Raw genomic sequence first — 13,280 nt, 5'->3', positions numbered from 1 at the left:
GCTGCTCTGGCCTGCTCGGATCTGTTTAGAGTCGTCTCTGGTTCTCAACACAGGCATAGCCTCCTGGGCATAGCCTACCTTCTACACCAGTTGCCTCATTTTATCTTTGTTCCCAAGGACACCGGCTACTCTGGAATATTAATAGTAGCTGTCACTGGTTGAGTGCCACCAAGGCCAGGACCTTCGCTAAGAACTCTGTCCCATACCTGATCCTCCCACTGTTCCTCACGAAGCAGGGAGTCTCTCTGTTTTACCAAACAAAAGCAGCCAGTTTTATTAAGGCAGGCCTGAACTTAGGTCTTCGACTCCAGGTCAGGGCTGTTTCTCCGTTGTAGTAATGCCTCTCTGAGGCAGCGCAGAGTTCTGTGCAGGCTCCAGTGACTTCATTATTACTCATTAGCTAGAATTAGCTGTCATTCATCTCCTGGCCAAGCTCTTGTTTGAGTTAGACTGGGACTCCAATTCTCTTCTGTGATTTTGCTCTTGCCTCCTCTCTATTTTTAACAACTCCTGATAGCAGTAGGGCCGTTTCCACCACTTAGCTGTGACCTTCCTAATGACACAGTCATCACCAGTCCCCTGCCCAGCTCTCTTTTGTTCTAACTTGCTTATTTATTTGTTTGTTTGTTAACTTGTTTGAGGTTTAATGCACGCGCCTGAATCCACCACCCATCTGGAAGACCAGAACATTGACAACCAAGTGCCTCTGTACCGATTCCTGTCTCTTTTTTCCTTACTGATTTTCAGCATTCATGAATACACTTACAAGTTGGTTGGCCTGTGTGTCTCTTCCTGAACCAGGACCACCCTGGATTCACTGACTAACCTGCCATTTATTTAGTGGACAGTCTGGCTGCCCCGCGCATACCTACCTCACTCTTCATCTTTAGAAGAAGATGCATCCTGGGAATAGGAACCCTATTCCTGAGGTACTTCCACACACACTAGCTGGCTCTTAAAACACAGCCTTGACTCCCTGCCCCATGATGGGCATATTTATCTTAGTATCTGCTGAGCAGCAGGTAGCCCCAGGGCCCTTTCAGAAAGGAAACCAGGAGGGCGCGCACACACACACACACACACACACACACACACACACACACACACACGCGCGCACGCACATGTGCCTATGTTCCATCTTGTTTGAGACTGGATCTCTAAGGAGCCTGTGAGCTTTTCGCCATCTTTCTGTGTCTACTTCCCAGTAGGAGTGCCGGGATGGCAGATGCAGCCTCCCACCTCCAGCTTTACATGGGTTCTGCGCATCTGGACCCAGGTCTTGCCTCTTGTGTGTGTCACGTGCTTTCCCCCACTGAGCATCTCCCAGGAAAGGACTCCCTTCTATTATTAGTACTCATTCCCTGCCTCAAAGTGCTTCAGTGCCTTTTGTAGAGAGGAGGGCTCACTTCAGCTGCTTCTGTCTCCCAGAATCTGGGCTTCTCCATCCCATTGACCCTGTAATCTCCAGGAAGGACTAAGCAGCAGGAATGACACCCATTCCTTTGGGAGCCACAGTCCCCAGGGGAGGAGATTCAATAGCGACTCAAGAGCTCAGGACTTGCTGGGAGCCGGGGACAGGGACCACGGATTCCCCTTCCCGGAACCTCCTACTTAGGACAAGATCTGAGGGTAAGGCAAAGTTCTTCAAATGAGTTTTGTCTCTGAATTCTTGGGTTCGGTCACCACAATGATGCTGGCCTTGCTGAGGACTGACATGAGGAGGGTCAGGGAGGAGGTTGGAGCTGTTTGAGAAGGTAGAAGGACACCTGAGCCCGCTTCATGGTGGAGTCAGGAAGAGACGGAAGGGCTCAGAGTGAACACAGAAGCTAACAGAGAACCCAGGTGCTTAGAGAGTGGGTGGTAAGGGGCGTAGGAGTGGGCGCCATTCAAAGACAAGAACATGAAGAGCATGTCTGAAGGTGTGGGTCAGGGATCCACTTGGCAAAGGTGACTTCCCTTAGATTCTGATAACGTCCACAGACATGTGACATCATTCCTCCCAGGACAGAAACATCTCAAGCATCAGAAATACCAGCATTGATCATTATGATCAGAATTTAGAAACAGAAAGGTAGAAGGGAAAATATATGTGTTTAGAATTTTTCTTCATTTCAAGAACTGCTTTTTCTGTCTCTTCATGGGTTATATATGGCATCTTTTGTTATTGGGACATTTCAAGTTGGCTGTAGAAAGAGTCTGTCTTTGGCTGTGAACCAAGGTCAGGCTAAGCTGGGGTTTGCCTCTAGTATAGGTCTCTATACCCAGCCCAGCTCTCTGAGGCTGGACAAATGATGAGGCGTTCCTCCCTATCTCCCCGCCCCAGCCCAAACAGACAGGTCTGCTTATTGCAAAGGCCCCTCAGGGCTAAGCTCACAGCCAGCAGGGTATGGCTGCAGTCCCCAGAGCCCACAGAGCTGTTCATTCTTCCTTACAGCTGGCAGAAGCTCAGTAGCTAGCCAGCATCTGACTCCACCAGGGCTGGGTATGCAGCAAAGCCAGCAGTGGACAAACACCCAAGAGCCTGGCCAGGAGCCAGAGAAGGCCTGTGGACAGAGGCCTGGGGTACACAGTGGGGTCTGCTGATGGGAGTCCTGGGGTACAGGGTCAGGTCTGCAGATGGGAGGCCTGGGGTATAGGGTCAGGTCTGTAGATGGGAGGCCTGGGGTATAGGGTCAGGTCTGTAGATGGGAGGCCTGGGGTACAGGGTCAGGTCTATAGATGGGAGCCTGGGGTACAGGGTCAAGTCTGCAGATAGGAGCTGGGGTATAGGGTCGGGTCTGCAGATAAGAGCTGGAGTATAGGGTCAAGTCTGCAGATAAGAGGTCTGGGGTACGGAGTCAGGTCTGCAGATGGGAGCCTGGGGTACAGGGTCAGGTCTGCAGATGGGAGCCTGGGGTGCACAGTCAGGTCTGCAGACAGATCCCTGCTCCTCTGTGGATGCTACTGTAGACCAGTGGCTAACATCTTCCTTGGGTGGAAAGCTGAGTGTGTCCTCTAAGCAGCCTCGCCTTTGATGAGTGCCGCCTCGAGCCAGCTTGTCCCTGGGGCCTGCTCCGGATATCTGCCTCTTCTCTGTTAGAGGCTTGGTGACCACAGCCCTGGTCTCCAAGGCCCACCCCACATTTCTCTCCCAGGTATTCCCCGCCTTACTCCATCCTGTGCATTTGTTCCCCTGAAACCTAGGTTGATGCGGTACCGTCAAGCTTTCCACTGCCAGGACCCGGGTTCAAATCCCAGCACCCACATGGTGGCTCACAGTTGTCTGTAACTCCAGTTCCAGGGTACCCAGTGCCTTCTGGCCTCCACAGGCACCAGTGGTACAAGTGGTACACAAGCCCACATGCAGGCATGACACCTGTGTATCTCCTCATTTCCTTTATGAAAAATAAATAGCGCCCAGGTCTTCTTATGTTCAGCTTTCAAGGATGCTGTGCAAACAACAGTGTGACTGTTTTCAAAGATACCTCTTGAGCTGATGGCTTGAAGGTGTGTTTCAGCAAGGACCGTGCTAAGGCAAAGGGCAGGCTATGGCATGGCATCATCACCGTATAGTCCATGATGTGATGTTATCATCCCATCCCATTTTACAGATGAGGAATGTGGGGCTGGGAGAAGAGGAGCCAGCTGCCTCTGGCTGGCAGGGCTGAATGTGAGCTGGGCTTCCAAGCTCGCCCCTTTTATCCTTTTCAGCTTGACATGTGTGTAGCTGGAAGTTTTTCTGTGTTCTGCCCTGTCCCATAGCCGTTCAGACCCAAATAAACACACAGAGGCTTATATTATTTTCAAACTATGGCCATGGCAGGCTTTTGGTAGCTAGCTCTTATATCTTAAATTAACCCATTTCTATAAATCTATACCTTGCCACATGGCTTGTGGCTTACCAGTACTTTTACATCTTGCTTCTCCTGGCAGTGGCTAGCAGCGTCTGCCCACTCTCCATTCTTCTCTCACTATCTCTCTTGGATTTTCCCACCTGGCTCCATCCTGCCCTGCCATAGGTCAATGCAGCTTTATTTACCAACCAATCAGAGCAACACATTATTCATAGCATACAGAAAAATATCCCACAGCACTTGTGTGTTTACGCTGCCTGCTACCCCAGGGGACTAAGGCCTGACTCAGTGAGTAGCTCCTTTATTTCAGATCTAACTTCCTTTTGAAGAGTAATAGGTAGAGTAAAAATGTCCAGATCTCAAGCTGCTGCCTCCTGGCATCAAGGCAAGCTGGCTAGGAGAGCCAAACACAAACCTAAAAGTAACCCCTCCACCGTCACCACCACCCTGGTCACTACACCCTGGACATCATCAGCTACTTTTAGACTTACAGGGTTTTCAGAAGTCACACACAACACACTTTTCTTTCACTTAAAACTCTGCTCGAGAGGCTCATCCCTGCAGTCACTTGTACTTGGGACCCCTCCATGACTAGAGCTGATTTGTTTTCTATTCTGTGAACAGGTGAGGTTGATTTTGGCACCCGACTGGTGAGCGGCAGTAACCTGGCTGCTTCCAAGCGGCACTGTTACAGTAATGCGGGAGAGGTGGGCAGCAGTAACCTGGAAAGTGGACATGGGGGGCACAGTAAGAGCCTGAGACTATGGCACAGTCTGCCAGGGGCCTAGAAGACAGGTGATGTCACCTTCACTGTCCCCTGAGTCCACCTTTTTTGGTGTTGTTTGGGGCAGGGGCAGTATGACACTCATGTGCAAACTTTGCAACTCTAGATAAGTCTCTCCTCTCCCAGCCTCAGTTTCCTCTTCTCTCAGACAGGAATGAGTAGCTGCATTGACTTCAGAAGGCTGCTTTAGGACCTCAGTGAGATACACTCAGCCTAGCAATAGGTCAAGCAGATGTGCGGTAAATGTGGATAAGATAGAAGGCAAGTTCCCACTTGTGATTCCGTGAGTTTGATTCCTGATTTTGCCACTTACCAGCTGAGTATCTTTAGGTAAAGGGCTTGTGCACTCTGTTTCAGCTTCTGCCTCCTTAAAATAGAGACGATAATAATAATATTTATTGCCCCCAGGGGTTCACGTGAATTGAGTCCCCGCCCCCACAAGAGCTTAGTATGTGTATGGCCACATACTAATCCTTCAGGAGAAAGCAGCTACATGCATATCTTATACCTCACAATCCCTGCTAAGTGACCAGCCAGGGTTGAAAGGCAGAGGGATTAGAGCAGGGGCTTGATTGACAGGGCAGGGCACCACCGTGTGGACTGGTGCTGTGAAGGACGAGGGGCAGGGAGTGTTGGAGGTGCTGCTGCAATAGAGGTGGGAATCCTGTGAGGGGCAGCTCAGGTCAGGACGCATGGCCAGAGTCCCCTGGCTAGCCTCGTTTTTGTGTGGGGATCAAAAGACAAGGAAGAAGTAAAGGTAGTAGTGCCGGAGTCTGGCCTCACCGAAGGATAGCAAGAGGTGTCCTTGGACAAAGCCTCTGACGCTCATGAGTCCCACTTGGGTTCTGATGGCGGCCCATTAGCACTGCATCTCTAGCAGAAGTTCCCTGGAAATGCCAGCTGCTATCGTCTCCATCCCTCCTGATACCATTCCCGTACAGCTGACATATTTGTGTTTGTTACTTCGGATTTAACCATGCCTTAGAATGCCTTCCAAAATCCTACCTGCTCCATTACCCAAAGAACACTCATTTGCAATGAGAGCATCTCGACCCCATGTCAGGCACATGAGGTAACATGGGGCCACTGTCCTCCTCATTCTCCGCTGGCCTGTGTGAACTGCCAGCCCTGTTCTTCTCAGCTTCCCCGTCTTCCTGGTCCTTGCCTGTTCTCCCTGCTTACCATACTGCCCAGCCTCGTGCCTAGAACACTCCTGCTCATCCTTGGAATTCCATTCAGAGGTCTGTCCTCAGAGCTTTCCAGCAGCTGCTAGTTTCTGTGCACTCAGGAGCTCTCTCATGGATAACACTTTTAGAATAATTCACTTACACGTGGTACACAGATATGCATGCAGGCAAAACACCCATGTATTCAAAATTAAAAACAACAACAACAACAACAAAAATCCCAACAACTTAAAAATCCCAGACTACAGGCTCACCCCAGGGCTGACTCTGCCTCGGCTTAGTTGTCTCTGTACCCCGACAGTTACCCACAGAACCTGGAAGAGATAAATGTTAGTATGAGTACCCTCAGTGAGTCTGTAACTCAGTAAACTATCCTGTATCCAGAGGTGCTGCTGCTGTGCTTTGGTTTTTACTCTTCGGGGTTGGGTAAGTGCACCATGGTGTGCATGTGAAGGTCAGAGGGCGACTTTGGAGAGTGGGTTCCCTCCCTCCACCACGTTGAGTTGGGGTCTCTCGTCTGTTTTCCATCTCGATGTAGGAGTGCTGGTCTTACAGATGACTGCCGCTGCATCCGGCTTTTTAAGTGGCTCCTGAGGATCAATATCACGACATCAGGCTTGTGTGGCAAGCACTTTTACCCCCTGAGCCACCTTCCAGGCCCCTGGCGGATTTTAACTTATGGATTTTTCTAGAACCCGAGTGCTGTGAGAAAATGTGTCCTTCCACTGTCCATCATAGACACTACAGGGAAAGTGTGAGGGCTTGAAAGAACTGTAAAAGCTGGTGGAATCTAACCTGTTTGCTTGTTTGTTTTGAGATAGGGTCTGACTGTGTTGCCCAGGCAGGCCGTGAACTTCTGGGCTCCAATGATCCTCCTGCCTCAGCCTCCTGAGTAGCTGGGACAAATTATTCTGTTTCTAAAAGGATATCCCTTTCAAACACTTTCGAGTCACACACTCCACACCAGAACTTATCCTTGCTGTAGATAAGTTGAATACCACTGTTAATCCTTTAATGCCGCTGTTCGCCATTGGTTATTCCAGATCTTCTGTTCTGACCAGCTATCATCCCCCTTTCATTAACATTGCTGAGGACTTCTTACTGCAAGCAGGGTTGGCTCTTTAGGAACAGGGGGCCCTGAGCTAGGTCAGGGTCAAGGGTAGGCAGGGGGCAGGGGGGGCTGGGCGGAGTAAGGAGGTGTGGGCACTCACACTTTGCTGTCTTTGCAGCTGAACCCCTGCCGCTGATGGACCTGTGCCGGAGATCCATCCGCTCAGCCCTGGGCAGACAGCGCCTGCGGGACATCGGCTCCCTGCCCCTGCCTCAGTCTCTCAAAAACTATCTGCAGTACCAGTGAGCGGTGCTGAAGGCCTGCTGGCATCTGGTCACACGGCGCCCAGCTCCAGAGCATCGGGATGTGTCACTGACTTGGAAAAGGAATACCTGTTGCCACTGCGGCTGCCAGGGCCAAATTGCTGCCGTCAACCGGGACCAAGAGGCCACCTAGTCAACCAGAGTGTAGAGACCATGTCTTCCTCAAGAGAATGAATAAAACATTTGACAGGAGACGGCGTCCTGTTCCACACTGCAGACAGGCCCAGGAAAATTGGCCAGTGGAGAGAAAATAGCTTCTGAATAATGAATGACGGAGGGAGGCAAGTCCTTGATGGTCCCCTCTCTGCCTGGCCCTGGCCAGGGCAGGGAGATTGTCCTTCCATTTTAGACTTAGTACCACTTTGAGAGACAAGTCACCAGGGACCACAGCAGTGCAAAGAACCTGGGCTTTCCTCTCTGAGCCGGCTTCCTCGCCCCTTCCTGCCCTCTTCCACATGGGTCCAGTCCTTTGGCTGTCCCCACCCCTCTATTCAGGGACATTAGTCTGAATGACTTGCCCTGGGGACAGAGCTCATTCTTGGTATGATCGTTTTAGGTAGCGTTTGCATTTTGAAAGAGGAGTGTGGTGAAGATGGCTTTCTCCCAAAGGTGCTAAGGAGGATGGGGGCCTCGGGACACCAAGTCTGAGACGCCATGAGTGTCCAGGGCTCTGGCTGCCATCATTCAGGGTGAAGCCTGGCTGTCACAGAGCTTTCCTGGAGCAAATTATTTTTTCACTTTAGGAGACTTCCACAGTTTGTTTCTCGTTTCCAATATGTGTGCGACATGCTGTTTATTTATCAGCTGGGGCCCGCGGTGTGGCCTTGGGAAAGGAAGGGTGGGTGTGACACACAGTCTGAGGCCCTGAGACCCATCCTCTCACAGAATGTTGCTGCTGCCGCTGCTGCTGCTGCCGCCGCCACCGCCGCCGCCGCCGCCGCCAGCACCACCCTTCAGCAACTTTGGTGTGTTCCGGATACTCGCCACCCAGGCTCATTTTTTAACTGGAAATCGTCACAGCATGGGATACCAGAGCCAGACAGCGCAGCCTCCACTTTAATGTGAATGTGACCTACAAGCAAGGAACATTTCTAATAAAGTTTGTCATTCTGTCCTTGAGCTGTGTGTAAAGTGTTCTTTCAGGGGCGTGGAGACAGCACCAACAACCTGGCCGGTCTGTCCTGAGATCCACAGTCATCACACCCGGGAGTGCCTCTCCATACACATCTTCCCTCGGCTGTCCACAGTCCCCATTTGAGCCCCAACCCCAGAGATGTTTCAGAGACCTGATCTGGAAGAAGACACTCTGTCCCCAGGTTCTGGAAAGACGGCCATATCCCCTGAGGCTGGAGCGTAGATCATCAAGGTGTCCAAGGCTAGCCAGGGCAAGCAGACCTGGAGCTGGGGCTGAATGCATGTGGCTACCAGGGAGCGGTGCAGACCGCTGCGGAGTGAGGGACGGCTGGGCTGCAGAGTGAGGGACGGCTGGGCTGCGGAGTGAGGGACGGCTGGGCTGCGGAGTGAGGGACGGCTGGGCTGCGGAGTGAGGGACCGCTGGGCTGCGGAGTGAGGGACGGCTGGGCTGCGGAGTGAGGGACCGCTGGGCTGCGGAGTGAGGGACGGCTGGGCTGCGGAGTGAGGGACCGCTGGGCTGTGGAGTGAGGGACGGCTGGGCTGGGCTCTGCTGGGGCTGGTAGCAGGTTAGCAGTTAGGAATAGTTAGGGGTCTGGGTCAGGACCAGTACAGTATTCGTTCAGCAGCATCAGCCACCAATATGCCACATCACACCAGACTCCAGGGCAGTGTCAGACTGGTGTCTCTGTCCCCAGTGGAGACATTATAAGACCTTAGAAGCTCAGCAGAGAGTCGGGGAGGGGAAGTGAAAGAACAGGTTCTTGTGACTGGAAAAGCAGATGTGAAACACACAGTGTCCGCCCACCTCAAGACTGGAGATGGGGGAGAAAAAGACATCCCCAGACTGCAGGCCCTAGGAACCTGCCTGATGGCTGGAGTCTCGGCCTCCAAAGCTTTCAGTCATTGTGGTTGCTAAAGGCAGCCTCCTGCCGGTAGCCAGTAACTGCCTAAAGACCTCCCTCTCCCAGCTCCTAGGGTCTAAGTCTCCGTCCCATCTTCCAGCTTGGATGCAGCTGTCTTGTTTCAGTTCCTAAGCTTCACTGGTATGGCTTCTCTTATTCCACCAACCTTACCCACCCTTACCTCACCCTCTCATGATCTAATGAGACCAGCCTTTCCCCAGACACCCTATAACCGTTTGCCTGTGTCTCCTGCCCTGAGCTATTAGTTCCTCAATTCCTTCCAGAGTATGTATCTCCTGGTACCAAGGACCCTATCCTGAGCACCTGGAATGGGTCCTCATGTACCCAACAGGCTGTGGGTCTCTGGAGGGCAGGGCCTGTGCCTGTATGTACCACATCATCATAGATCAGACACAGCCTTGCAAAAGCCTGCAGAGGGACAGGGTGGGCAAGACGCCCTGTGCTAACTGGGACACCCATAGGAGTGCAAGGGAAGTGTTGGAAAGGGGAAGAGATCCTCCCCAGGATGAAAACATGTGCCTAGGGACTCCTGGACCCCTTCCCTTCTCATGCGCATGCCTACAGCACTGTCCTGAAGTGAGATCTGGCCCAGCCCTGCCAGACCTCACAGGCTAAAGTGGAGGGGGGGATAATACGGATGACCTTCAAGCAAAGAAGCACTATGGTGTTTGAAGCAGGAGATGAGGTGAGGTGGGGCCTAGGAGCTAGACCACAGAGTGCCACTGGGGAGACACTGAGCCCTGACCAGGAGGTAGATGTAAGAGGAGACAGAACATTCTTTTTTTTTTTAAACCCTTTACAAAATGTTGGATCCAGCAGCAATGAAGACACAACCACATCCAGGTATCTCTCCATAATTCCCCATCATTGCCTGTGAACTACCCGCCGCCGGATCCCGGGGTTCTGCTTCCACCAAGGGGCTCCTGCACATCTCCCCACCCAGGATGGACCGAATGGGGGAGGCTTGTGTTACTCCACTCAACTCGTGCCCAAAGGAGAGCGGGGCTGCCCTCCAGCTTCCTGTGCTGTGACTGGAGGCAGCTCCCTGACTCTGACAAGCTCCAGGCTGGTCCTGTGGCTCTTGCCTGTCCATCATGGCGGTAAACAGACCCCAGGCTAGATCAACAATCCCGACCCTCAGTGCATTTTCCTTCAGGGAAGAAGGAAGGTACACCACATACCCTGAGAGGACAACTCTCCACCCTAAGGCAGTCAAAACCTTTTTCAGCTGCCTCTGTTTCATTTTTCCTGTCTTCGCTCGACTGTTGCTCAGGCTCTTATAAGAAATATCCTAAACATAATCATCTACAAAATGCATACCCCAGAATCAAAAATTGGGTTTTTTTAATTGTAAAAATATAATGTTTAAGTAAGTTTACACTTTTGTGTTGGGCCATATCATTGCTGGCCTTTGCCTCATGCAGCTGACAGTCTGCAGGTTGGACGTGCCTGGAGTCTACAGCTTCATCGGCATAGCACTTGGCTTTCTGTTAACTTTACCCTAAGGACTCTGGTTCCATGAGAATCTTGCTGCATTCACCTTCAAGGGAGAGACCCTGGACAGACCCCCTTTCCACTTTGCTCTTTTCTCTTTAGTACTTCACAAGCACAATCCATATGCTAGTCTAAAATACTCAGATCTGTCATATCCTCTCCTACCTTGAAAAAATTATGCCCTATCATAGTGTTCAACAAAGTCACTGTAATGCTGTGGTGGTCTGAATGGGAATGGCCCCCATAGGCTCATATATTTGAATACTTGGTTCCCAGTTGGTGGAACTGTTTGAGAAGGACTGGGAGGTGTGGCCTTGTTAGAGGAGGTGTGTCAGTGGGGGTGGACTTTGAGGTTTCAAAAGCCCGTGACATTTCCAGTTAGTCCTCTCTGCCTAGTGTTTGTGGATCAGATGTGAGCTCTCAACTTCTGTTCAGCACCATGCCTGCCTGCCTGCTGCCATGCTCCCCACCATGATGGTAATGACTTCACCCCCTGAGACTGTAAGCTCCCATTAAATGTTCCCTTCTATAAGTTGTCTTCATCATGATGTTTTGCCATGGTAATAGAAAAGTGACTAAGACAAACCCCATGCTGGTCCTGAGGGCCCTGCTAAATCAGCCTGTCTCTAACTCTCTTGTGGACACACACCTATCTGGCCTTGTGAACTGGACATCAAATGTATCATCTTTCATGCCCAGTCACTTCATGTATGCCTGTCATTCCTTTATTCTCCTCCAGTCCATGATATGCACAGTGACTGGCAATAACCAAGTGTTCTTAATGACATCCATGAGCCTGCACATCAGGGACTGATTTCTCCTGTATTGCTGCAGATTCTGCTTGGGGGAAGTAGTTTTATTGGTTTCTCTGCTTCCAAAGCACTCAGACTGATATCATCTGCCCTCCCATCCCACAGCTGCACAAGCCAGGCTGTGAGAAGCATTTTTATTCCTTGTTTAAAAGCTTTCCCCATTCAAGTAATTCAGATGTGGGATATTCCTCGATTATCCCAGTTTCCGGTGCTTGGCCATTATTAGGGCCTGCTCTGCATGCTGATCTAGGTTTTCTCTTTCTCTGTACTAAAGGTTGGACCTGAGGGTTATTTTCTATCACATCTACCTTGTTCTGTCTCTCGACACACTGTCTGAATCCTCTCACCGGTTCTGAAATCCCAGGAAGCGCTCTTTAGCACACAGCTAGCTTGTTCTCGCTCCTTTGCATCCTGCCAACTGTATAAAATGACGAACTGAAACCTCCTTCTCATCCTCCCAGGTCCCACTTTTCTTGACCAATCAGAGGCCACGGCAGAGGACAGCATCTGCAGATCGTTTTCCCTGTGGTATAGGCAAGCTCTTTATGGGCAGACGCTGAGCCTCCATGGCATCTCTTTTTGCACATAGCAAAAGCCCCTAAGAGTTGCCAAAGCCTGCCTTTTTTTTTTTTTTTTTTTTTGGTCTTTCGAGACAGGGTTTCTCTGTGTCGCTTTGCGCCTTTCCTGGATCTTGCTCTGTACAACAGGCTGGCCTCGAACTCACAGAGATCCACCTGCCTCTGCCTCCCAAGTGCTAGGATTAAAGGTGTGCGACACCACTGCCCGGCTCAAAGCCTGCTTATGAACCTGTCCCATGTGTACTTTAAAAAAAAAGTAGATTTTAAAAAAGAGATTGCAAAGTGTTATCTAGACCATCAATCATTTGTTGTTGTTTTGTTTGTTTGTTTTACAAGACAGATTTTCTCTGTGTAACAGTCCTGGCTGTCCTGGAACTCACTTTGTCAACCAGGCTGGCCTCGAACTCACTGAGATCTACCTGCCTCTGCCTCCCAAGTGCTAGGATTAAAGGCGTGCACCACCACCACCCGGCTTAGACCATCCAACTTTGAGAGTGTCTCCTTATTCATGAGGTGGAACTTACGGATCAGTGAGGTGTGCTCCCCATTCCACACACAGGAAAGCGCTCAGTCCCGAACTCACGCCCAGGATACTCCACTCTCAGATGGCGTAGCCTTTGTAACAGCCTTTATCATCTACTGCAGGGATGTGACCACATAACAACGAGAAGCTCACCATCCCATGCCGCACAGGATGCCCCGTTCCAGTTTGCTTCACTGTTTCTCTGATGAAACTGCTCAGGCCAAACCAACTTAGGAGAGAAGAGGGCTTATGGGCCTTAATGGTCACAGTCCATTACTGTGGGGAGTCAAGGCAAGAACCGGAGCAGGGACCATAGTGGTATGATGTGTATCGGCTCGCTCACTGGCATCTGCTCCGCTGGTTTTCTTATGCCATCCAGGCCCACCTCCTTGGAAATGGTACTGCCCAGAGTGGGATACCCCTCCTACAACAATTAGCAATCCAGACAACGCCCCAGACACATGACCACAGACCAATCTGATGAAGGCAATTCTTCAGTTGGGGTTCCCTCTTCCACGTGACTTTAGGTTGTATCACGTTGAGATAAAAATTAAGATAGCCCCACAGATGCTCCACTTCAAACAAATCAACCTCTGTTGCCCGTCTCAGGCAACACTGCAGGGTCATAGAGCTACTCA

General features: G+C 50.9%; 1 protein-coding gene across 1 annotated transcript in view; it reads left to right on the top strand.

Moving 5' to 3' along the window:
* The window catches only part of Spsb4 (splA/ryanodine receptor domain and SOCS box containing 4), a 50,105-nt gene extending 42,944 nt beyond the window's left edge, over window positions 1-7,161 (top strand). Inside the window, exons 2-3 of the mRNA XM_059269074.1 lie at window positions 4,458-4,580; window positions 7,034-7,161. Of these exons, the coding sequence (XP_059125057.1) occupies window positions 4,458-4,580; window positions 7,034-7,161 (251 nt within the window). The remainder of the gene's footprint in view (window positions 1-4,457; window positions 4,581-7,033) is intronic.
* Window positions 7,162-13,280: the final 6,119 nt, after the last annotated feature.

The sequence above is a fragment of the Peromyscus eremicus genome, chromosome 7 (genome assembly GCF_949786415.1).
Source record: "Peromyscus eremicus chromosome 7, PerEre_H2_v1, whole genome shotgun sequence".
In the NCBI taxonomy this organism is placed as follows: domain Eukaryota; kingdom Metazoa; phylum Chordata; class Mammalia; order Rodentia; family Cricetidae; genus Peromyscus; species Peromyscus eremicus.
The sequence above is the reverse complement of the archived record's forward strand: the minus strand, read 5'-3'. Positions and strand labels throughout refer to the sequence as shown.